Source organism: Condylostylus longicornis, unplaced genomic scaffold (genome assembly GCF_029603195.1).
Source record: "Condylostylus longicornis isolate FDR11 unplaced genomic scaffold, ASM2960319v2 ptg000022l, whole genome shotgun sequence".
NCBI lineage: Eukaryota > Metazoa > Arthropoda > Insecta > Diptera > Dolichopodidae > Condylostylus > Condylostylus longicornis.
The window spans coordinates 5,963,052-5,986,229 of NW_026577991.1; the positions used below are offsets into that span (position 1 = coordinate 5,963,052).

At 21.7% G+C, this 23,178-nt stretch overlaps 2 protein-coding genes and 1 long non-coding RNA gene across 5 annotated transcripts; 1 reads left to right on the top strand and 2 right to left on the bottom strand.

Annotated features, from left to right (window-relative positions):
* The first annotated feature begins 1,156 nt into the window (after positions 1-1,156).
* On the top strand, positions 1,157-13,985 carry LOC129606831 (novel acetylcholine receptor chaperone). 2 transcript variants are annotated; one of them, XM_055517409.1, is made up of 5 exons: positions 1,157-1,304; positions 1,935-2,720; positions 13,076-13,214; positions 13,338-13,489; positions 13,806-13,985. In XM_055517409.1, exons 2-5 carry the CDS (start codon positions 2,601-2,603, stop codon positions 13,872-13,874), a joined length of 480 nt encoding a protein of 159 aa, XP_055373384.1. In that variant the 5' UTR covers positions 1,157-1,304; positions 1,935-2,600; the 3' UTR covers positions 13,875-13,985. The 2 variants fall into 2 exon arrangements, with proteins under 2 accessions (XP_055373384.1, XP_055373383.1); XM_055517408.1 differs by having other exon boundaries at positions 1,158-1,616.
* LOC129606832 (uncharacterized) lies at positions 5,052-7,903 on the bottom strand. 2 transcript variants are annotated; one of them, XR_008696777.1, is made up of 3 exons: positions 7,187-7,903; positions 6,805-7,069; positions 5,052-6,742 (listed from the first exon to the last, which is right to left on the bottom strand). It is a non-coding gene; the product is annotated as an uncharacterized LOC129606832 (long non-coding RNA). The 2 variants fall into 2 exon arrangements; XR_008696776.1 differs by having other exon boundaries at positions 7,144-7,903.
* A 3,110-nt stretch (positions 13,986-17,095) lies between the features above and the next one.
* On the bottom strand, positions 17,096-18,570 carry LOC129606859 (vacuolar protein sorting-associated protein VTA1 homolog). Its single transcript, XM_055517464.1, has 4 exons — positions 18,372-18,570; positions 18,154-18,267; positions 17,944-18,094; positions 17,096-17,869 (listed from the first exon to the last, which is right to left on the bottom strand). The coding sequence occupies exons 1-4, from the start codon at positions 18,433-18,435 to the stop codon at positions 17,293-17,295; spliced, it is 906 nt and encodes a 301-aa protein (XP_055373439.1). The 5' UTR covers positions 18,436-18,570; the 3' UTR covers positions 17,096-17,292.
* Between the last annotated feature and the right edge of the window lie 4,608 nt (positions 18,571-23,178).

A 23,178-nucleotide genomic window follows, 5' to 3' on the forward strand; every position in this document is an offset into this window, starting at 1 on the left:
TAAAATGCATTTATTTTTCATCTAAAATTATAATAATATGAAAACAAAGCAAATTTTTGAAAAATATTGAAAAAGATTTTTGTTTTAGCTTTTCAGATTATAAAATTTTACCATAATTATGAAACGATAATAATAACGGTAAGATTTATATTATGACCATATAAAATTAAAAAAGCTTTTTTTTTTCTATATTTTAAAAATTCAAAGTATATTTCTTAATAAGTATTTTACATAATTCGCAACTTTTATAAAAATTTATCAAAAATTTATTTATTTATTTCTTTAAATTTTGCCGTAGATATATGGAAATCATTGTCAGAGACAAAAGATAAGATGTTTGTTTATCTGACCTATTATTCATTTTCAAATCAAAATTCTAATTTATTTTAATTTTTATATGTTATGTTTTTACAGTAAAATTATTCAATTTCTCAAATTCAATGGATTTACGCCATTTTTCTAAAAATATTAAAATTTAAATTTGTTACATTCAAAAACAGTGAATACAGATTAAATTTTGGATAAATTTTAGAAAAAAAAAATGAAATACGCATTACGGAAAAATTTCTTTAACTTGAAAATTTCAATAGGTAGGGTATATGAAATTAACATAAGATTCGACTCGGGCGAGTTGAAAAGTGAGATTACAAAGATATTGTTTTTGATTCTGATTCATTTTCTTCTCACTCGATGAGTAAAAAAACGAGACACACAATTGACACAATATTGTGGTCTTAAAAAATTAATTGCTCTCAAATTTATTAAATTTATTCGAAACTACTTATTATCAGATACATACTTTGGCTCATACATACATACATTCATACAATACACATTATTTGCTATTAAAGAAAATTTATTTTTCATTTCTGTAGAATTTTTTTTTTTTTGTGGGAATTATTTCACTCTTTTATATATAAAGGAAAACTTTGCCTCTCATCATAATCGCATTTGAAAAAAACAAATTTTTCCTATACAGATTTATAGAAGATACCCAAAAAAAAAAAAAAAGAAAACAAAAAATATTTTAAAACTTAAAATAAATACTTTAATATTTTATCTCTCGCTTTTTTTGGTTTTTGTTTTGCTATTTTTTTTTTTTCTGTTGTTCTTGTGCTTAAATTTACTCTTGTTCTTAAACACAAAAAACAAGTCCATAATACATGAACTTTTTATTTTTTTCATATTTTTCGGTTTTTTTTTGCTCCTCAGTCAGTGTCAAAATCGATTTTTAAAGGGTGAGTTTAGCGCATACTCACAATATTACCATAGAATAGCAAGGAAAAAAAAAAAATAAGAAAAAAGTAAAAAGAAAAAAAAATTTTCCTTTCAAATTAGTTTTTCAATTTTGTGGGGAAAATAAAATTACAAAAAAGAAAAAAAAAATTTTTTTCATTTCATTATAAAATTCGATTTTTTCCCTTAACTTCTAAATTTTTTTTCTAATGGTAAAAAAGCACAATAATAAATAAATAAAATATAAAAAAATATAATAAGAAAAACAAATAAAATCACGGTAAATAAAGTAAAATAAAATTTAAATTTGAATTAAAATTGGTAAAAAAAAAAGGCAATAATACGCGATAAGTAAAATTAATTTTAATTTTTTGATAAAGGTAAAATAAAAATTTTTAAATTAAATTTTCGATAATTACGGAAAAAAAGAAAAAAATTCCAAAAATTTTTTTTATTAATCAAATAAAAAAACAAAAGTAAACGCAAAAAAAAAAAACGCGGTCTCGTTTTCTACATTTCTTTTTTTTTTTTATTTTATCCTTTTCTTGGTAAACGAGAAAAAAGAGAAAAAAGAAGGAATTTTCGATCATAAAATCAATTATTTTTTCTTTCTTTCTGGCTCTGGTTATAACAATAAAGAAATTTTATTAATATTTAATATTTTTTTATTTTTTTTTTCAAAATTAAAAATATTATAGGTAAAATAAAATCAAATAATAATAATAAAATTAAAAGTGTTCTAAAATTATTGTGTAATCACATAAAAAGCAAAAATAATAAAAAAAATTTGTTTTTAAATAAAATATAAGTGAAATTAAATAATAAAAGCATTTTTGTCTTTTAAATTCAACCTACACATATATATATATATACATACAAATTGTATATATATACACCTATAAATATAAAATATAAATAATTTTTCTGATATACATAATAATAATATACATAACTTTGTGTGTATATCTATAAAGCGAGAGGAGGGTTGACAATATTTAATAAAAATATTCAACATATTCAACTATATACATATATATATACTATATATTTAATAATATAAATAATATATATATAGTGTACAATAAATAAATAAAATAAATAAATAAATAATAATATTTATAATATGTATACATAATAATAATAATAACAACAACAAAAAAAAAAAAATAAATAAATAAAATATTTAACAAAATAAATAAAAAATTCGAAATTCGAAATTTGAAAAGAAAACATTTTTTAATATTTTAAATAAAATATAATATATATTAATATAATCGCAACATTATATATCGAAAAAAAATTTTTAAAATAAAATAAGAAAAAAAAAACAAAAATCATATAAGGAATCAAAAAAAAAAATTAAAATGGCAGCAAACACAGGAATTGTATTAAAATCATTATCAATTTTATTGGGATTATTTTTTGTATTTGTTGGTACATTAAAATTAACACCAGCAATTAGTAAAGATTTATATAAAGATTTGGTAAGAATTATATATATTTTAAATTATAATTTATATTTAAATTGTGATCTTATGCTTATATTTATATTTTATATTGACTTTGAATATAATCTGGCAATACCATAATATACAATTTATTTGAATTATTAGTTGTTATTTACTGAATTGTGTGACAATAAAATATAAACGGTATAATTATAATTTTATAGTCATATTATAGAAAAATAAAAATATATTAAAATTAATTTTTTCATTAAATTTCTTACAATTAATTTCTGTTATATATTCAATATATTACTGTTATATTTTGTTATTTTTATTATACTATTATTAAAAGAGAAATATTTTAAATAATATATTATTCAATAATTTCAAATATTTTAAATATTCTCATTTTAAGCATTTTTTGATTACATTATTTTATAGCTATAACGAATTCATTTTATATTTGCTACGAATGCAACAAAACATTGAATATTTTAAATTCCCTGACATGAGAATTTTAGTAACCCCTGACTTAAAAATTGCTTATAATAATAAGCGGTTGTCCTGTTTTCAGAATTACTGCAATATATTATGGTACTATAAAACACAATTCAGCTTTTGAATTGTAGACTATACTTAGTTTTAAGGTATAGGTTAAGTTACAGTAAAGTTATACTGTGACATTTTATGAGCGCTTATTGCAGAATTTTGTTATAATTATGAAAATCTTATAACATTGATTGCCAATTTGTTGCCTGAAAATACGAAAAATTACATGAGAAATAGTAAATAGATTTAAAAACAAAATAAAATATAATAAAAGTGTAAATTACCTTGGATGCGATTTTGTGTTTTGTTTATGTACTACGTGGGAACATGAATTAATGTGTACGTGTTAAATATATATTTTATACGTGTATCATTCTTAGCAATTCCGTTACCATCTTGAGTTCTACAAGTATAAGTAAAAATACAGCTATCTTGTTATTCCTTGTATTTTATTTTAATCATACCATATTTTCATTGTTTATAAATTATAATTTTAAAATTTAAATTATAATAAAATTGTAATATATACAATAAATTTTTCATTTTATAATTTATTTGTGCATTAATAAAGTCACATTGCAGATATCTGCATATATATATTAATTGCAGATGAATATTGTATATAATGTAAACGTGTACAATAAGAAAATGTCATATAAATTTATTAGAATTTTACTTGTATATATATGAATTTTAAATTATGCCTCAAACAATATTCTTAAATCTATAAAAGTTTTCATTTTTTGTACTAGAATGTTTTTTGATAATACATGCGTGTGTGTTATGCCAACTCATACGTATACATTTTATATGAATTTACTTTCATGCACGTCTTATGAAAGCAAATTTTTGGAAAAAGAGTTTTAAAAATTTAATATTATTGATTTCTTTCGTTTCTGGTTAATTGAAAAAAATTATTGATTCAGTGAGTTTCTCTTAGCGGAACACAATCATTTTAATTTTGAAATTTCATACATAATATTGGTTATTCAATAATAAAGAAAGGTCTATAATAATTATTCTATTAAAAAACTTAACTCAAAATATTCAAGGTAAATTTAAAATTCCAATATCACTATGTTGCTGTAGCTATACAAATACAATACAAAAATTAAAATTCTTCATCTGCAAATAATATATTTTAAAATTATAGTAATAATAACTGCACTATAATAAACAATTCAGCTGATGAAGTGTAATTGCTGAATTGTATATGACTAACGTTATCCTATAATTAGGATTTTAATTTTCATAATTCAGTTCATAATTTGTGATTGCTAGAAATGCTCTTTCATTATCGTGCTAAAAAAATTTGTGAGGGCTCTTGTAATAATTAAGAATAGTGCAAAATTCTTTCCGCATTTCACATTTCATTTCATCCTTATATATATAAATTTTTAATTTTTGAAAGCATAAAAATTTTTCTCTTCTTCTGGTGTATTGGAACGTGAACGAAAAAAATATAATAAATTTCATTTGTAGGTATTACACGTATAATTCTTAGATACTAACTGCAGAACGATTCATACATGCAACGTTGTTATATGGTTGAATTTCTATTTTATAGCAAAGTTAAAGTAAAAAATTTTATGTTCGAGTACAAAATAAAAAAAAATTAACATATTTTTCTACTTAATAGTTTTAATTATATATTATATGTAGATGTATATATATATATATATATATATATATATATATATATATATATATATATATATCTACATATGAATATGCACATATACTACATAAATATTAACATTATTTGCATGTACACAATGTATGTTGTCAAACACAAGATGTCTAGCATTTAGTATAACATTAATTTTAAAAATAAATTTATCTTTAGACCTGAAATTCTTTATTTTAAAAGTAAAAAGAGAAAAAAATTTATTTTTTTTTTTTAATTTCTCATTTTTTTTCTTATTTCTTAACAATTTTTTATATTCATTCATTTTATATATCATGCATATGGTGACAATATTTTGGCTGTTATGTTAGGCCTTGATGAAGGGTTCTTTTAATAAATTACTGCACAAAAATAAAGTAAAATATATATTTACTAGGTAAATAAATAAGATATATAAATATATATATATATTTGAATGTAATAGTGTATTCTGTATTGCGATATGATTGTATATGTAGGTTTTTTGGATTTACAGTTAAAAGAAAAATTATAAAATTTAATGAATTACTTTAAGAGTTCATATTGCAATTTTTATATTAATAGTTTTGATAATTAACCCCAGATAAAATAATTTTATAGCAAAAAAGAAAAATAAACATCCTTTTAAAAAAAAATTTGAATTAGAGTGTAGATTTGAGTACAATAATTAATTTTTAATAAAATTAAATATTTAGAATAATAATTTACATGACATTTATTCTTCAAAAGTAATATAAAATAATGACATTTCTGTAGATATTTAGCTGGTTAAATGGAAAAATTTGCAATAATCATTGAAGAAACGAATAAAATTTATTGAATATTGAACTGAAACGGAAGACCCAACTAAATTATAATACCTATGTAGTACAATTAGTGTTTTTTTATGAATTTTTAATATATCTGAATTGTAATTGGAAAATCTTGCAATAATTACCAAAATGCGATTACAAAATTATTCCGGAAGCATGTGTTCGTTTAAAATTATTTGAAAAATTTCTTGACTTCCAAAATGCTATAATACTAAATTGTACTAATATACAACTCACTAATTCACCCCTATTAGTTTAATTGCTAATTAATATTGTATTATAAATATTCCGAAATGCAATAATACGGTATTAATTGTACAATATCAATACACAATTCAACAAATCTTCCTTATCTCTCTTAATGTTTTATATATTAATCTCAATTGCCTATTAATATTCTTATTATTGAATTTTTGGAAATCATGGATTTTATATACATAAGTATAAATTTAATAATTTATGTTTTATAAAACATTATAATTCATTTCTCATTTATTCAAAATATATTTATCATTTCATTTATAAAATTTTGTTTATATTGTCATTAATTACTTAATTCATAACAGCATTTTCAAAATCTTATTTAAAGGGTGTGTAAAAACGTACAGTATAAAAACATCGAGTAATTTACATTGAAATATGAATACAGTGTTATTAACATGTAAACAAATTCAATTATTTATTATTATGGCAATTGTAGGTATAAAATTAATGAATATTGTTATGTTAGTAATGATGCTGTCTACTTAAAAGCTAGCTGGGCATTTAAACAAAAATCGTATTTATAAAAAACAACGATCATAGATGTCTGATTATTTGGGTACTTTTCATAATACAGATCTTACGTCTATTTGATTTATTGAACGATTCAATTTTAATTGTCGAATAAGTGAAATTAATGTTAAATTTACATTTTTGGTTTTGGTAAATGTCATTCTTCAATAATTTTACTAATTAATATTTTTGTAATTTTGATTTAACGAGGTTCTTGTTGAGCAGGACACCTCTTCTAAAAATTGTTAATATTGAATCTAAAAAGATAAGCAAAACTTTTATATATTCCAACACAAATTATATTCTAAATTACACTTACTCATCCTTATCTTTAGACCTGGTATTAGTTCACAGTTCTTCAGATTTTTTTTTCGTCATTATTTAATGTACATATGCACATACATATGTTTCATACTGTGCACAATCATATTTTAATATTGACATATCTGGTACTTTTCTGGGAAATATCAAAATTTTCCTTATAATACCTTGTAATAATAAACTTAAAGCCAAACATGTTGATTCTTTTTGCTCTTATTTTTCTTCATATTTTATGATATAAACATTTTCCAAATCGATAAAATCTATAAAAGAAAATGAAAATAAAATATTAATCAATATTAAAATTGTATATAGACTGCTATATAAGTATACATACCCATATTCTTAAATGTATACTCTTAATCGTAAATTATACACACCTCTCTATCTACATGAACGATCGATATAATCTTAATAATGCTATTTTTAATGTGCTTTGCTACATGAACATTTTCAATATGTGCTTTTTTTTTCTTGTTATGCTTAAATAAATTTCCCAAACTCTTTAAATTTAAATTGGAAAAGTTGAAATATTATAAAAGTGTTTCCGTTTGATGTTGGAAATATCAATTAAAGGAAAAATCGCAAGAAGAAAAAATAATAGAATAAAAAAAATTATTTATTTTTTTTTCTTTCAATTTTTAATATGTAGATGTTCCGAAAACTTATGCTATGATACTTATTCTTTTTTAATTGAAATTTGTTTGTTTTTTTATATATGTAAATTTATAAAGAGCGTGTTAGGGATGAATGCTGGCCTTCCGATCTTCTTTTCAACTACATCAACTAAATTGTTGAGCATATGTTTAGCATCAACTTGACTTATTCAGCATTTCTAATTATGTCAAGGTGCTTTGTCCATTAACTTGAGTTTATAAAATTAGGGATTTGTATAAACACAATACCGCAATAACCGTGAAACGCAATACTGCAAAAATATAACGTAATACATTAAAAATATAAATGTGTTATAAAAAATCAAATCTTATAAACTATGATTTGCCTGCGCTACTTATGCAAATTTTGTTGTATTGCAAAACATGGCTTATGTTTATGATCAAATTAGGCTAGTAACATTTGTTTATGAAAGAAATTGCAGCGCAGTTATCGTTATATATAATATTGCAATATACTGCGTTTATGAAAAGGCCTATAATTTTAAAACTATGTTCAATGATGATAGGTCTGTCTAGATTGAAATTTCAATATACCACATTTTAAACCCAATTTTCTAATTCTATATTGCACTTGTTCATATTCGTAATACATACTTTTAAATAATCGCATTCCGTAGAGATATTAATATTAAATTCCTTAAGTACTAAATTTTCTTTCATTAAAGGAGGGTAATTTGCAATTGGTCTCCATAATTATTTGAAATTATATTTTCGGATATAAAAATGAATAAATTTTTTTCAGTATATCTCATTTCCTTTTTTCTTTCAATTGAATTATACACTTACATCGCTTATATAAACAAAATGTTAATAAATTTCAAAAAAAAAAAAATAAAAAATAAAGAAAATATATTCAATTTTATAATTTAATTTGAAAAAAATATGCATATATTTTTGTATTACACTTTATTTTTTAATTATTATAAAATTTCTATATGAATCATTTTCTTTTATATATTAAGAGAAAAATATCTTGAAAATTGAAAAAAATACATTACGTTGTCTTTATGAAAATATCAATTTACGTAAGTATATGACACTTTTTTGACACATTTCGGGTTTACATCACGTCGATTCAAAGAGGGGATTAAAGAAATTTCGAGAACAGCACTGTCGTAACGTCAAATTAAGTTCAAATTTACTTTAATGAATATTTTAATTTTCTAATTAGATTATTTAATTTTTCAATTAAAAAATTTAATTATATCTGATATTATTACTCGTTTTCGTTATATATTAATTTATTTATTTCACTCTATTAAATCCAAATTATACCATTGTAGGTCATAGACATTTACATTTAGAGTCATAAGCACATACAATGACATTAGGCTTCCATACTTCAAAAAAAAAAACGTTTTCAATGTAATGTTTCATGTTCCATATTGTACATTAAAAGTATGCGACGATGTAGTAAGTTCCACATTACTTGGAAACCGTTTTGAATATACGCAGAAGAAAGCAGAGAGCATCACGAGCAGTTTCTCGATGCTTTTTATAAATTTTGTTTAAGCGGTGCTACCATTGAATGTAAAATTTATTAAAGTCTTACTGTTTGTTAAATATTTAAACATTATTTTGACAATCTAGTATAAAAAAGCGAAAAAGTTTAAAAGCGGTTTAAAAATGGTTTAAAAACTGTTTTAGTTTTTACAATATGGAAGTCACCCTATTTGTAATAATCCCCTCTATTATGTACATCGGTATCGGCCGATAAACGATAATTTATCGGCAAAATTTTGTGTTTGTATTACCAACATTGTTTATCGGTAAATTTTATCGGAGTCGGGAAAGCTTTTTTTCCTGTATAGGAAACGTATTAGCTGGTATTATGAAAACGATAAATTGTCGGATTTTCACCGATTTAAAAGCGGGTACAAATTTTTAGACGACAGATTTTTTTTTTTGTAAAATCTTCATTTTATCAAGGAAACTGGTGTAATTAATTGCTTTTTTAAAATGTAAGCATTTTTTTCTAAATTATTCTCTTTCAAAATGTTATTCATATATTTTATTTAGGAGTAAAATCGTAAGCAACAAAAAACAAATTGCGCGGTTAGTAGAAAAAATGGAAGAGGACTTAAACCTGGCAAGGAATGATAATCTGAAATTCTGGATAAACCTAAAAAATGCGTACATATTATATAAATAATAAAATAAAATAGGTACATAAACATACATTTTGTTGTCTAAATCCAATGGATTAGTTGAATCTCTTATATGTCGTCTTTGAATAGCTTGCGTTTCTTCACTTACTATCGTTTCTTCACTTTCAAAATATAATGCACGCGACATTTTCCCGATATACATAATATGTATATTTTTATTTTACAAATTTAACAGAAAATAATTTGCTTACAACAACTTTTTAGCACATCAAAACACAATTCAAAATAGTTTTAAAAATTTTTTGAAAATAACTTTTGAAAGAAAACAAATGTCATTAGAAAAAAAAAAATTTTTTCTCCAATTTACAAAAACAAAAATTTGTATGAAAAAGCTTCTTTTGATCGGTTGAAATATTTTTATCGGTATCGGTTCATAATACAGAAGAAACTTAAAACCGATTAGAACTGCCGATAATATATCGGCCGATACCGATGTTCATAATAGAGGGGAATATTCATATTTCAAAAAAAATTATTGACGCGTGTGAATGTGCGCGAATTGTTATAGTTTTAATAATTAAAAAAAAAATATTTTAGCCAAAATAAATAAAAAAAAAATTAATATATTTTTCAAAATTTCATTTTTTTTATACACATTACAATATGTATGTGTGTATAACGTATATCTATAGAACAAAAAATTTTGTGACATGATGAGTTGAAAAAATGAAAAAGAAGTGAATAAAAAAAAGTGGAAAAATAAAATTCACTTGTTTCCTATTAAAATTTTTTTATTATAATGATTTTTTATATTTGTTATACATATAACAAATATTTTGTTTTTCCAAAATTTTTTATTATTCTTAATATCCATATGCTAAATAGACACATTTCCTATAAAAAAAAAAAATAAAAAAGAAAGAAATCATTTATTTATACTAGATTTATTTTTTATATACAAAAAAATTAATTATGTAATTTTATAAATTTATTTTTTTTTTAGACAAAAAGTCAAAAAACTGATCCTCTTTTCTTTTCTTCTTTTTTTCATTTTTTGTGAGGTCAAAAATTTTACTGAACTTGAAAATATTTAGTATATTCATTCAAATATAATTATTGTAACACTTCCCACCACACCTCTCTATTCGAAAAAAAAAACTATTTTTACAATAATAATCCAGTATAGCAGACCAGTAGTGTGATTGCTATATATTATAATTAAATTAAAAATAGATTTTTGTATATTATTTATTTTATTTGAAATTCTCTTGTTTTTTTGGAAATATTTACTTGTATAAGAAAAAAAAATTTTCCTACATGGGAAAATTATTAATTTATGTTTGTGGAATGTGGTTATTTTTTTTTTGTCTTTGGCATTGTACGGAGGGAAATTTTTGTAGGAATTATATAGCAGCGGAAAATATAAAAGGAAATATGTAGCTATTTTCTTAATTCTATAATATTATTAATGGAATTTATAATGGAATTACAAATTGTGGTAGGTAATGAAATTATGAATAAAATATAGTACTGCTATAATAACCAAAAAAAACATGGGTTTTTTCCTGTATGTCAAAAATTTGACGATCATATTAATCGCTCGATTTTATAAATGACAATCATCTGCAATTATAAGCAATTTTCGCAGTTGACATTTATTAAAAATAATTTCAATAAAGCAGAAAATTTTAAATTTCAAAATTAAAAGGTTTTCTTCATCTTTCATTTTATCACATATAAAAATAACTTATGCATCAGCCTCAGAAATGCAAATAAATAATTTTTTAATAAAAATAATCAGTTTCGTATAGGCAACGTATATTCGAATTTATAACGCGTATACGTCATACGTTGCGGCGATAGAATTCATGATTAAAATCGGTAAGTTGTACAAATTTAATGTAAATTTTGAGTTATGTCAGTGTTGTAGCAATATAGTAACCTATTTTTTGGGAAATTTCGAATTGTGAAAATTATTCAAAATCTACTACATTTACTAAATATGTATTTTTGTACAAATTATTAACGATGGCAGTTTGTATATTGAGACATCGAGTTCTTCATCTTTAGTATATAGTGGCCAATAAATGTCAAATAATTTCTAATTAACAATTATTATTCTTTAAATAAGAAAAATTTCAAATTTAAATCAAGGAATATTATTTATAATTGTTTATTTTTCAATATTATTAAATTGTATCTGATTTATGTTATTTGTCAACAATTTTTGAGGAAGCTTTATAGATATTTTTATTTATCATTGAAATTTCATTTCGAAATTATGATGTGAGCATAATACAGAGATTTACGATCTAATTTATTATTATTTTACAATGGTATAATTGTATTGAAAAATTATAATTTTTCTTGTTTTTTAAATTTACACACACACAATATCCTGCTTAATAATAATTTTGATTTATTATAACATAAAAATTATTTTATTATAATTATTTCCTTCATATTCATAAAATTTAATTTTTATTTGACGTAAGTTTTCAGAACAATAATTATTAATTTAATTAATTATAGAAAAATAATATTAAATTTAATTAATAAAATATTTTTGTAAAAATATTGAAACATTATTATATTTGAATCCAAAAATTTTATGCAACACTCTCAAAAATGCAAAATTTTTGTGAGATCATTTTCTGATATTTCAATAATATAAAAACAAAATTATAATATGAAAATTTTGAGATGAAATTTTAAAAATTTAAATATAATATATAAATATTTGGTAGGTGGTTAATATTGTAGATCTTTTAATATTTATAAAAATTTATTATCAACGAAATTTAAACAGATATAAAATGTTCATTCATATATATGTACATATATTTATAATGAGTGAATATATTTGTACACATAAATTATTGAGTAATATACAGTTGCAGAGTAGAATTGTGAATTCAATTAATGGTAAAAACAGAGCCAAAGCAGTTAACGACGAACATTTTCTGTTTTATAAACAGAACAACAGTGAAACGGCAAATTCAGCTGTTCAGTATTTTGCATATGCCATTCACACATAGAAACAGATGATCAAAAAATAGAATTTTCGTCATCATTTAAATTCGCAGTATTTTCTGGAACTTTCGTTATATTCTTAGCAGTCCCTTTTATATATGTTTTTTTCTATACAAATTTTGGGTATTACGCCACGAAAAATCGTTCTTGTTCTGTTTTCACTTAAAGGAAGGTATTTGACAAAGTTTTTTGAGTTCAACTACCAATGTTTATTAAAATTATAATGAAAAGATGAAAATTGTACATTCCCAAACTAAAATAAAATAAAATTTAATGGTGTTGTTAAATAAAACTCAAATCTAGCCTTAATATTCCATTTTTTTTCTCATTATGCAAAAAAATTTGAACGTATATTTACTTATTTACTAATGTAATATAAATATTGCAAAATAAATACATACTATTTTTTATTAATATTTGAAATCAAAAACATTTTCATTTTATTTTATAGCGTACAGAATATGTGAAATACGCAAAAGTATTTCCATTAACAGCTCTATTGGGATTTAAAATACCATCAAAATGGTATAGAAGATCAGTTGGTATTTTGGAAATTGTTTGCGGCCTTGCAATGGCTTTAATTCCAAATCGTAAGTGAATAAACAAAAATATGAAAATAAAAAAAAAGTAAAATTTTTTTACTAATTTATGTTTTTTTCATTTTATTTTTAAATATTTGCCAATTTTTTTTATAATTGTATATATTTATATAGATAAAGTAAAGAACACTGCCAATGTTACATTACTTTTATTGATGCTACTTGGTGTCTATCAGCATTATATGGTCAGTGATCCATTTGAGAGATCAGGACCAGCATTAGTCTTCACATTTATGTTAAGTGGAAGACTTGTTGTCTGGTATCAGGTTTGTAAAAAACAAAAATATTATTAAAATTATTTATTATTTGTTTTTTGTTCATTAATTTTTTAGTAGTTTAATAATTTTTCATTTTTTTAGTAGTTTTGTTATTATTATTAGTATTGAAGACTTGGTAAATTTATTTGTCAAGTTGATTTATTAACTAAAATTATGTTTTTTTTTCACAAGATTTTTAATAATTTGTATTATTTATTATTTTATAGTAAGTAGTATGTATGTATGAAAAGTTTTATGTTGAAATAAAATAAAATTATATTATAAATTATATAAAATTTAATTATTTTAATTTTCATTATTTTAGACTAATAAAAAAGAACAAGAATTAGGTGGAACACCACAAACACAAGCAAATGGAGTTAAACAGGATTAAATTGAATTTTATTTTTTTGAACCCTAAATTAATAATGAGCACACGCATAAATAAAATATAAGGAAAAAGACTCAAAACTAACAATAATTAAGGAAAAAAAAAAATTTAAAACGTACACTTGTGAGATTTTAATAATTAATTGACAAAAAAGGAAAAAAAAAATGAAAAAAAAAATCGCAACTAAACTATGATGACACAAAAAAAAGTAAAAAAAAAATTGATATAGCACTAAAGTATGCGCAACACCCACATATTTTTATATATTTTTTTTTATTTATATACAATTTATTTTTTTATTTTTTTTTTTCGTTTCTATATTATTTATTAGGTATTTATGATTTTTTTTCTATTTTTTTTTTAAATTATTTCCGAAAAATGAAAATTTTTAAATTAAACCCCTCTGAAAATTGATTTTGAATAACTTTTCTTTTTAAAACGAAAAATAAGAAATGTTATTAATTATTTACGAACGTAGGGCAATACTATATTATATATATTGAATGACGATTACTAATTTGAAAAGCAATAAAATTCCTAACTGAAAATATGAAAGGAAAATTAGAATTTTCAATAAACAAAAACTTGTGTATTCAAATTACTTATATATTGCATTTAACATAGGCCCCTGTCATCATTGTCACAAACAAAAAAGTGAATGCAAGAAAAAATGAGTGAATGATCAAAAGCTGCATTCTTCATTTTTCTTCAATTGGATGACAATAAAATTTCTTTCCGAATAAAATTACAACGCACAATGGTAACTATCATTCTTTAATGATGACACCAAAAATCAATGATAAGTTAAAAAAAAATGTGAATGATAAAAATAGTGATGACAGACCCTACAGCTTATATAATAAGGAATATAGCGTTCGCTTAAATGGAACGGAATCTTATTTTTAATTTTTAATTTTTTCAAATTAATATGATTATTACATTTGAATTGAAAATATGAATAAAATTAATCTTCAATGATTATTGATTTTAAAATATACGAAATTTTTTTGACTAAACGCATTTAATTAAAATAATAACGAAAAATTAATTAAAAAAGTACATAGATAATGAATAAATATTTTTCAAATATTAATATAAATATTTCAAATATCAATATTATCAATTTGAATATCCTTCAAACGTATTTCTAAAACCATAAAATAAATTCAATTCAATTAAATTTTAATAAAGAAAATTGCCCTTTTTAAATTCATATTTAATTCTAATATATAAAATTATTATGAATCTATAATGAATATTATTCTTTTCAGTTTATTAACAAAATAAAATTAATATAAAATGTATGATATTAAATTATATAAATAAGTAATTTAATTTCTATGCACAACAATATTATTGTATATTATGTGTTAATTGCTTTACACATTTTAAAATTATTTAAAGCAATATCTAATAATTATAAATAATATAGCTTATTATTCTCTAAAGTAAAATTGCATTTAAGAAACAAAAACAAACTTAAATTCTTATTAAAATTAAGTACAGTACATTTATTTAATTAAATTTTGAAATTCTTTTATTATTTAACAATTGTGTATGTAAATAATTTTTATTCTTGTAACTTAATAATTTTTTTTGTAAATTATTTCAATTTTCAAAAATTTAATTTTAAACAAGAAAACAATTTATATTAAAAATGTTAATGTAATAATAATATGTGACTAATATTAAATAAAATTTGTTTGGATATTGCATTAATTTGAAAAATATTTGTTCAAAATATATTGCACTTTATCTATTATAAATAATTTCGAAATATTTTTTGTTATTAATTTTAATAAATTCAAAATTATTTGAATATAATTTTTATAATTTAATAAAATATGGTATTTGCCCTATGTAATTAACATTCGTGATAGTTTTTTCTCTTTTCTGTTTTATTTATGTTTTTATTTCTATTTTATATTTTATTTAATTTTTGTAAAATTTCATTTTCTTTTTATTTTATATATTATTGCATTTCAAATACATAAATACAATATTTATTTTTAAATTATTCATATATATGTATAAAAAATAATTTATAATTTTTATGTAATCGGTTTCAATTTGAGTGCCAAAAATAAATAAAATAAAAAAAAAAACATTAAAATATAAAAAAAAATTGATAAAAAGATGCAAAGAACAACACAAAAAATAAAACTAAAATTAAAATTAAAGAAAAAAGAAAGTGAATAAAATAAATATCTTTTGTAAATAAAAATTTACTTCCTTTTTAAAATTGAATTTTTTATAAAATTATTTTTTTGTTTTTGTTCAAATATTTAATTTTTGTAACTATTTTATTTTATTTGTTTTTTGTCTTTTTTAAATATTTGTTATTTATTTATTTTTTTTCTGTTTATTTATTAATTTGTTTGTTATAAAATACTTATATATGAAAGGTAACTATAATAATTTTGCACTTAATTTAGCAAATTAAATGAGACTTATGTAATTTAAATTAAATGAAATTATTAAAATAAAATAATGAAAAAAAAATGATTGAAGCAAAAAAATAAAAAATAAAACAAAATTAGAAAAAAAATTTTAATGTTAAAAATATGGTTTTTTTTTTGTATTGTTTGGAATAATTTTGTCCTGTCTTTTGTTATAATTTTAGGAAAAATGATTTGAATTCTATCGAAATACTTACTTACTATCTTGTATGTTATAAACCAAGAATCAAATGTTTAAAAGATTCATTTGATTTATTATTTAAAATTACAATTTTTATTTGATACACATGAATTGGCTGAAAAACTAAGGATATTTAGAAAAAAAATATTTTATTTCATAAAATCCTGGTTAAATTTTATATATACATCTATACTCTGTTAGTCGCATTACTTCAACACGATTGGCTGTTATTCAAATATTTTGTAATTTTCTGAATAAAATCAATGAAAACAAAAATGCTTTTCAATTAAGTATATCCCACCAATTCAAGTGAGGCGACTAAGCGAATATGGGTGGAAGTGTTTGAATTATTAATCATTGAAATTTTCATTATAAAAGATATAATCTTTTAAAAACTATTTATTTTTTGATTTCTTTCTCCTTCTTAATTTTTTCTTGGTAATTTCTACATATTTTTATTGTATATAACAATAAAACTTTAACACCTAACAAAAATGAATTATAAAAATGTTTTTCAATGTTAAAAATTAACGTTACTCTTTCTATATTATTTACAATATGTGTATATAAATAAATTCTGTAATTTATGACGAAAATATTTCAGAAAAAAATCCAAAACAAGTAATTTTATCTATTAAGCGTGCTTATTTTTTTAATAATCATAAATATAAATTAAAATTATAAGAACATACAACTTTTTAACAGTACATAAAGTTAGAACTTATTTTTTTTTCCAAAATTTTTGATTTAATACAAATTTTATTAGAATACTTAATGATTTCTAATTTAAATCCTCTCCGGTTGTTAAAAGATGTAATGTTTTTCTTAAAATTTCAATTGCTGCTGGAACATCATCAAAACTCAAGGCACTACCAGCATGCTTACAATATTTTTGTGCTTTTTGCATTTGTTCCATTGTTAATTCAACATTTGCTGGTGGTGGAACATAATTAGATTGTGGTTGTTCTGGTGGAATATATGGTATAAAACCACCAGGATTTTTTTCTTCTTCTTTTGGAGGATTTGGTAATTTTGTTGGATCATTTAAAACTTCTTCAGCAGATGGCGGAGGATTTTCAAATGAAGTTGGATCTGGAGTGACGGGTTCATCAATAGATGGTGGAACTGAAAATCCTATTGCACTATTATCACTATTTTCCGTATTTTGATCAGGACTTTCATTATCTTCTTGCATTGGTCCTGGAATTGGTGTTTCACCATTTTTTAAACAAGTATGAATATAAGCAGCCTTCCATTTAGCATATTTTCTATTATGAATTGCTTCTTCACTTAATTCACCAAATGTTTGAAGAATATCATAAATAATACTACTTGTATAAAATGCTTTGACGACGTTCCTAAAATGAACATATTATTTGAAAAAATGTACTTAATAGAATAATGTTAAGTGTGACATTTTATTTTGTCTTACTTTCCAAAATTACTATCCCTATCTTGTTTATCAGCATACTGAAATAGTTTTAATGCATAATTTTCCAAATGAGCTTGAGCAACGACTTCATTTGTAATAGCTTCATTTTCACTGTGTTCCTTCTTTGTAGCTTCTAGCCAATCCATTAAACCTTAAAAAAATATTTAAAATTGTAATTTGATTACAAAATCGATATTTTTTTTAATTTACCCAACAGTAAAGCTGTCTCGTCTGGTTGTTTTGAAGATGCTTTCATTCCGACTTGTAGGCCATACAATCTTGCCCAATAACTAACAACTACGTCTCTTTCATCATGTTCAGAAGCTGCATATAATAATATTTTTAGTTGAATTCATCATATAAATTTATTGATTTTGAAATTTTTGTTCTAAACTACGCGTATAATTCTTTGCATCAATATGACTCACCTATTTTTAAATATGATTGAATTTGCTTAAGTGATGGAGGAACTGGCGGTAAATTTACAGACATTCTTAGGAGTCAGATTAACTTGTCTAAAGTAAGTTAAAGTTGATTAATTTTTATATAAATTAATAAAACCGTAGTTGATAAAAAGAAAATGCTTATACAAAAATAATAACTTTGTTAAAATGATATCACCCAGATAGTGACATATGTCAAGAATAATGACAGTATGTTGGTAATTTTTATGGCAGGGATACTACTGAAAATATATTGAGAGCAATACTAATTGGATATACATATATGTCATATTTACCAAAGACACGAACCGATATAAACAAAATTATTTTGTGTTTTGACAATTTTAGCGCGCGAACATATATCATGTTCATGGAAGCTTTTAAAAAAAGCAAACGGCAAATTATTTACTTTGGATCATAAATTAAGTGTTCATTGTGGAAAAATTAATTAAAATAAAAATTTTATGTTAAAATTACGTAAACATTTATAATCTATAAACTAAAAATAGCATAACAGTAAAATTGTAGTGCTATGTTATAAAAATGTTAAATTGTATACAATGTTATAAAAATGCTGGGAACTGGATTTTAAAAAGCAAAAAATTTCAATATAATCACATTCAATTTTAAAGATGCATACTTATTAAAATGAATCCAAAATAAGTCAGGATTAAATTCAAAATGGCGAGGATAAAAATAATTGGTTGTTTATCTAGAACGCACAAATCTTCAAATGCACTCCTACATAATGTACGAACGTATATGCACTCCCATACACAAACATATTCATACATACATATGTGCAGCTCCCAATTGGCAAGTCTCAAGATTGACATAGTGATTACTTTAAGCATTTATATTGAGTTTCTTTTTACTAAATTCATAAAATAAAAAAGGTGAGTATTTTTTGGGTAACATAACACGATTTTCTGATTAAACTGATAAACTTTTCTGACCGAACTGGTATAAAATTTAGGGCAGTATAACAGAAACATAACATATCTGAACAGATTATGCTTTAAATTCATTGTGCCTTTATCAATTTCTATTGCAAAACTCAAATTTGTCTAAGGAACTAATACTTTTACAATTATACTGGTTACTGGAGATTTCTTAATGATTATTGTTTCTTATGTGGTATTGTATTATACCTAACGAAGATATCTTAATATTATTGGTGGTGTGGTAAGTAGAAATCAATTAGAAATGATTTAAAAATAGTTAAACTATTAAATTGTTTTTATGTTATTTAAATATGCAAAATTGTATCATAAGATTCTTAAACATTTTGATTATTTAACTGCAAATAAGCTTAAATTTTCCTTATTTTGGTCGTTAACTTTATCATTTTACTAAAATAGTAAATATAAGCTAGCAGAAACTAAAGTTAAGGGTACATAATTACAATAATTCCATACAATTAGTGAAGATTTCAATATTCTTTTCGTAGATTGCAATTAAGTTTTTGTATAATTTTTTTTTGGTTCCCTCTTGTTGCATGCAATACACGATCAATAAGTAAAATTCCAGAAAATTGGTAAGATTCTTAAAATAATATAATAAAATGTAATAATATGTTATTATATTTATAATATGTTTTATATAATATTATTGTAATTCTTGTATTTCATGCCATATTTTATTATAAACCATATTTTTGAGGTGTATGTAATATGCTATCATATCATTAATAGGTATGCTACCATAAAAATACTATTAACCATGGATTTTATAAAAATATCAATTTTTTTTTCATAAATTAGCAGGTGCATTAATTTAATTAAAGAGTGTTAAATTATGGTTTCATAATATTTTTCCACAATTATGCTCTTTTATATTTTTAATACGACACTTTTTCACGAATTCACTTACAATGGGATATATATCTTCACCTTAATGGAATCTTCACTTCAATGGATCAATTACAATAGAAACTGAATTAATTTATATTGTATGGAATTTTTATGATTATTGTTTGTAAGGAATCCTTAATAATAGAATTAACCATGAATTATTAGCACAACTTTTATTGTTATTGTTATTACCATTATTATAGTTTCTTTTTTAAAAATTGATTTTATTCTAATTATATACCACTTAAATAAAAACCTTTAATTCTAAAGATCAATAAAATCTACAGAGATTTTGTTTTGTTTGAGAGATGTTATTTTGTTTTATGCTATTTTTAAAATATGAAATCTAGAAATACACAATAAGCGTACCTATGTGGATTTTATATGTACTTACAAGAATTGTTGTAGATGCATTATTGTGGTCATGAGAAATTAACTAGTTTTAATCTTTTTCTGTCACGACATTTTAAATTAAAGAAATATTAAATGGGAATATAAAATTGAAGAAAAAATTAAAAAGAAGATAGAAAAAGACTTTTATCACTTCTGAAAGGAAACATTTTCATTTTATGTGATTACATTTTGAAAAGAAGCTTATAATGTCATCGCTATTTAGATTTTATGACTTCTTTCTTCTAAGTGTATCCCTTTTTATTTTACATATTTTCGATTTAAATTAACTTAGCTCAAAAATTTGCAATGATTATACATACTTACATTACTTTTTGTTTTGTAAAAATTCCATTACATATTTTCTTTAATTACTAATGGGGCATCTTACTCATCTGCATAAAAATTAAATGTATTTAAAACCATTCTTGTTGGAATTCTCAAAAAAAAAAATTATAGAAAAAATAATTTTGTATTAAAATTTTGTTGTTTTGTTTTATAGCTTTTAATGATATGTATGTATGTATTTTAAGGATAGGTTGGCTATCAATAACAAATAAGTACTTATCTTACTCACTCGTAGAAAATTCCTTCAAAATCCTTTCTTATGTTCATTTGGATTAGTGTTATGAGAAATAGCATAGCAAAAGAGTACTTAATTCTCAGATCATGAGCAATTTGTTAACTATATTTTTGTATCATTCAATGTAAATATTCATAATCTACGAGTTTGAAAAGATTAAATTATTTAGATATTTTTATAAATTCAAGTGCATACATTAATACATACATATGTATATATATATATTATAATATATTATGTTATTCTATTAAAAAAATGTTTTATATTATTTTTAGACTATATTACTGGACTGCAGTGATTACAACTTGTTATTTGAATAAGTGCTTGTTATTAAAAATTGGATGACAAGGGTAATTAATATAAAAATATGGAAGTAGATATTACTTACTTGAATGAAAGAAGTTTCGTTCTTACAAATGAGAAAAACTATGCATAAGGATTAACTAAAAGTTAACTAAGGTAAATATATATAGTCAAAATTTAAGTATAGTCTAGTTTAAGTAAATTCAATTTATATGCTACTAATTAGATCAAAATTTATATGCTTTTTGAAAATATTTTTCAAATACCTAACAAGTTTAATAATTTTCTCATCAAAATACTCAAAATATTCATTTGCTAAGAACGAGTCTATGCAATATTGTTTTCTTTACCGTCTTCTCTTGAAATTTTTCTATGGTTCTAATAGACTGGCTCGAATTTTTTTCACAATAACTTCGGCCGCTGTAAATTAAATTACTTTGAATTGATTAAACTTTTCTTTTAAAGAGAAAACCAATTAGAAAAGAATATTGTACAAATAATATAAAAATTATACTATAAATAAATAATGCTTGCTGATTAATTCCATTTATGTATTTAATGATTTTACTCATAAAATTACCAATGTAAATAACCTTCAAAATTAATTTTTTCTAGTAAAAAAATCTAGGTACATAATAAATACCTTTTCTAAGGGAAACCCAAAAAAAATTCTATGTACGTAGGTTTTAATTTTAATGGAAAAATAGGACTTTGATAAAATTACACTTAAAAAAATTCTTCAAAATAAAAAAAAAATAATTACAAAAAATAATAAAAAAACAAAAGTGTATATTTTGAAATCATTAAAACAAAGTAGAAAATTCTATTGAAAACAAGTAGCAAAAAAATTTAAATAGGGTTAATAAATTTCGTACGAAAAAAAATTCCCTATTACAAATAGATGTTAAAGGTTTTAAAAATTCTCAATAATTTAAAAAAAAAATAAAAATTTCAAATTTATTAATATTTGTTTAATGAGACGACGATACTTTTCAGTTTAATCAACCTTTATAGCTCACAATTAATTTGGAAAGAGAATTTATCGTGAATTTATAAGAAGTATAACATAAAAATTCAAATTTATTGAACATTAGATTTCAAATATTTGATAAAAAAATTGATTTTTACATCGGTAACGGGTGTATTGAATTGGAAATTAAATTTGAAACTGAAATCGAATAAAAAAAGTTGTTAAAGCCATTAAATATGAGCGGTCTAATTAAAAATTTAAACAAAAAATATTAGTTCTAACGAAATGTAGTCTTTGTAATTTATGTTCAATGACTATGAAGCACTTTTTCGGATAAAATTCAATTCTTGTGAAGTTTTTACTAAAAATGTACACATTTTCAAAAATTGTGTTCTTTTTACAGTCAATATCTTTGATGATTGTAAGTGCTGATTGTGAAGTAGCTTTCTGTTGTTTCTATTCTTTTGTTAAGTAGAATTATTAAATAGATTGGAATTGTTTAGAATTATTAAATTTGCTGGCACTCTTCAAGCCCAAATTTTAGAAATCCTTTGAAAATTATAATAAAAATTATTATTAATTCAAAAGATTTTTGTTTTACATGTAAATTAATTTTAAAAAATATTTTTAAATACAATTTTCAATTTAATCAATCAAAAATTTATAATTATTGCCTTTGGAATATTCAAAAAT

Excerpts from the sequence above, each read along its gene's own strand:
- LOC129606859 (XM_055517464.1), bottom strand. The coding sequence starts at position 18,435 with ATGTCTGTAAATTTACCGCCAGTTCCTCCATCACTTAAGCAAATTCAA. Across the intron at positions 18,095-18,153 it reads CGAGACAGCTTTACTGTTGG|GTTTAATGGATTGGCTAGAA; the intron begins GTAAATTAAAAA and ends TATTTTTTTAAG. Across the intron at positions 17,870-17,943 it reads AGGGATAGTAATTTTGGAAA|GAACGTCGTCAAAGCATTTT; the intron begins GTAAGACAAAAT and ends TGTTCATTTTAG.
- LOC129606831 (XM_055517409.1), top strand. The coding sequence starts at position 2,601 with ATGGCAGCAAACACAGGAATTGTATTAAAATCATTATCAATTTTATTG. Across the intron at positions 2,721-13,075 it reads AAGATTTATATAAAGATTTG|CGTACAGAATATGTGAAATA; the intron begins GTAAGAATTATA and ends TTTATTTTATAG. Across the intron at positions 13,215-13,337 it reads AATGGCTTTAATTCCAAATC|ATAAAGTAAAGAACACTGCC; the intron begins GTAAGTGAATAA and ends ATATTTATATAG.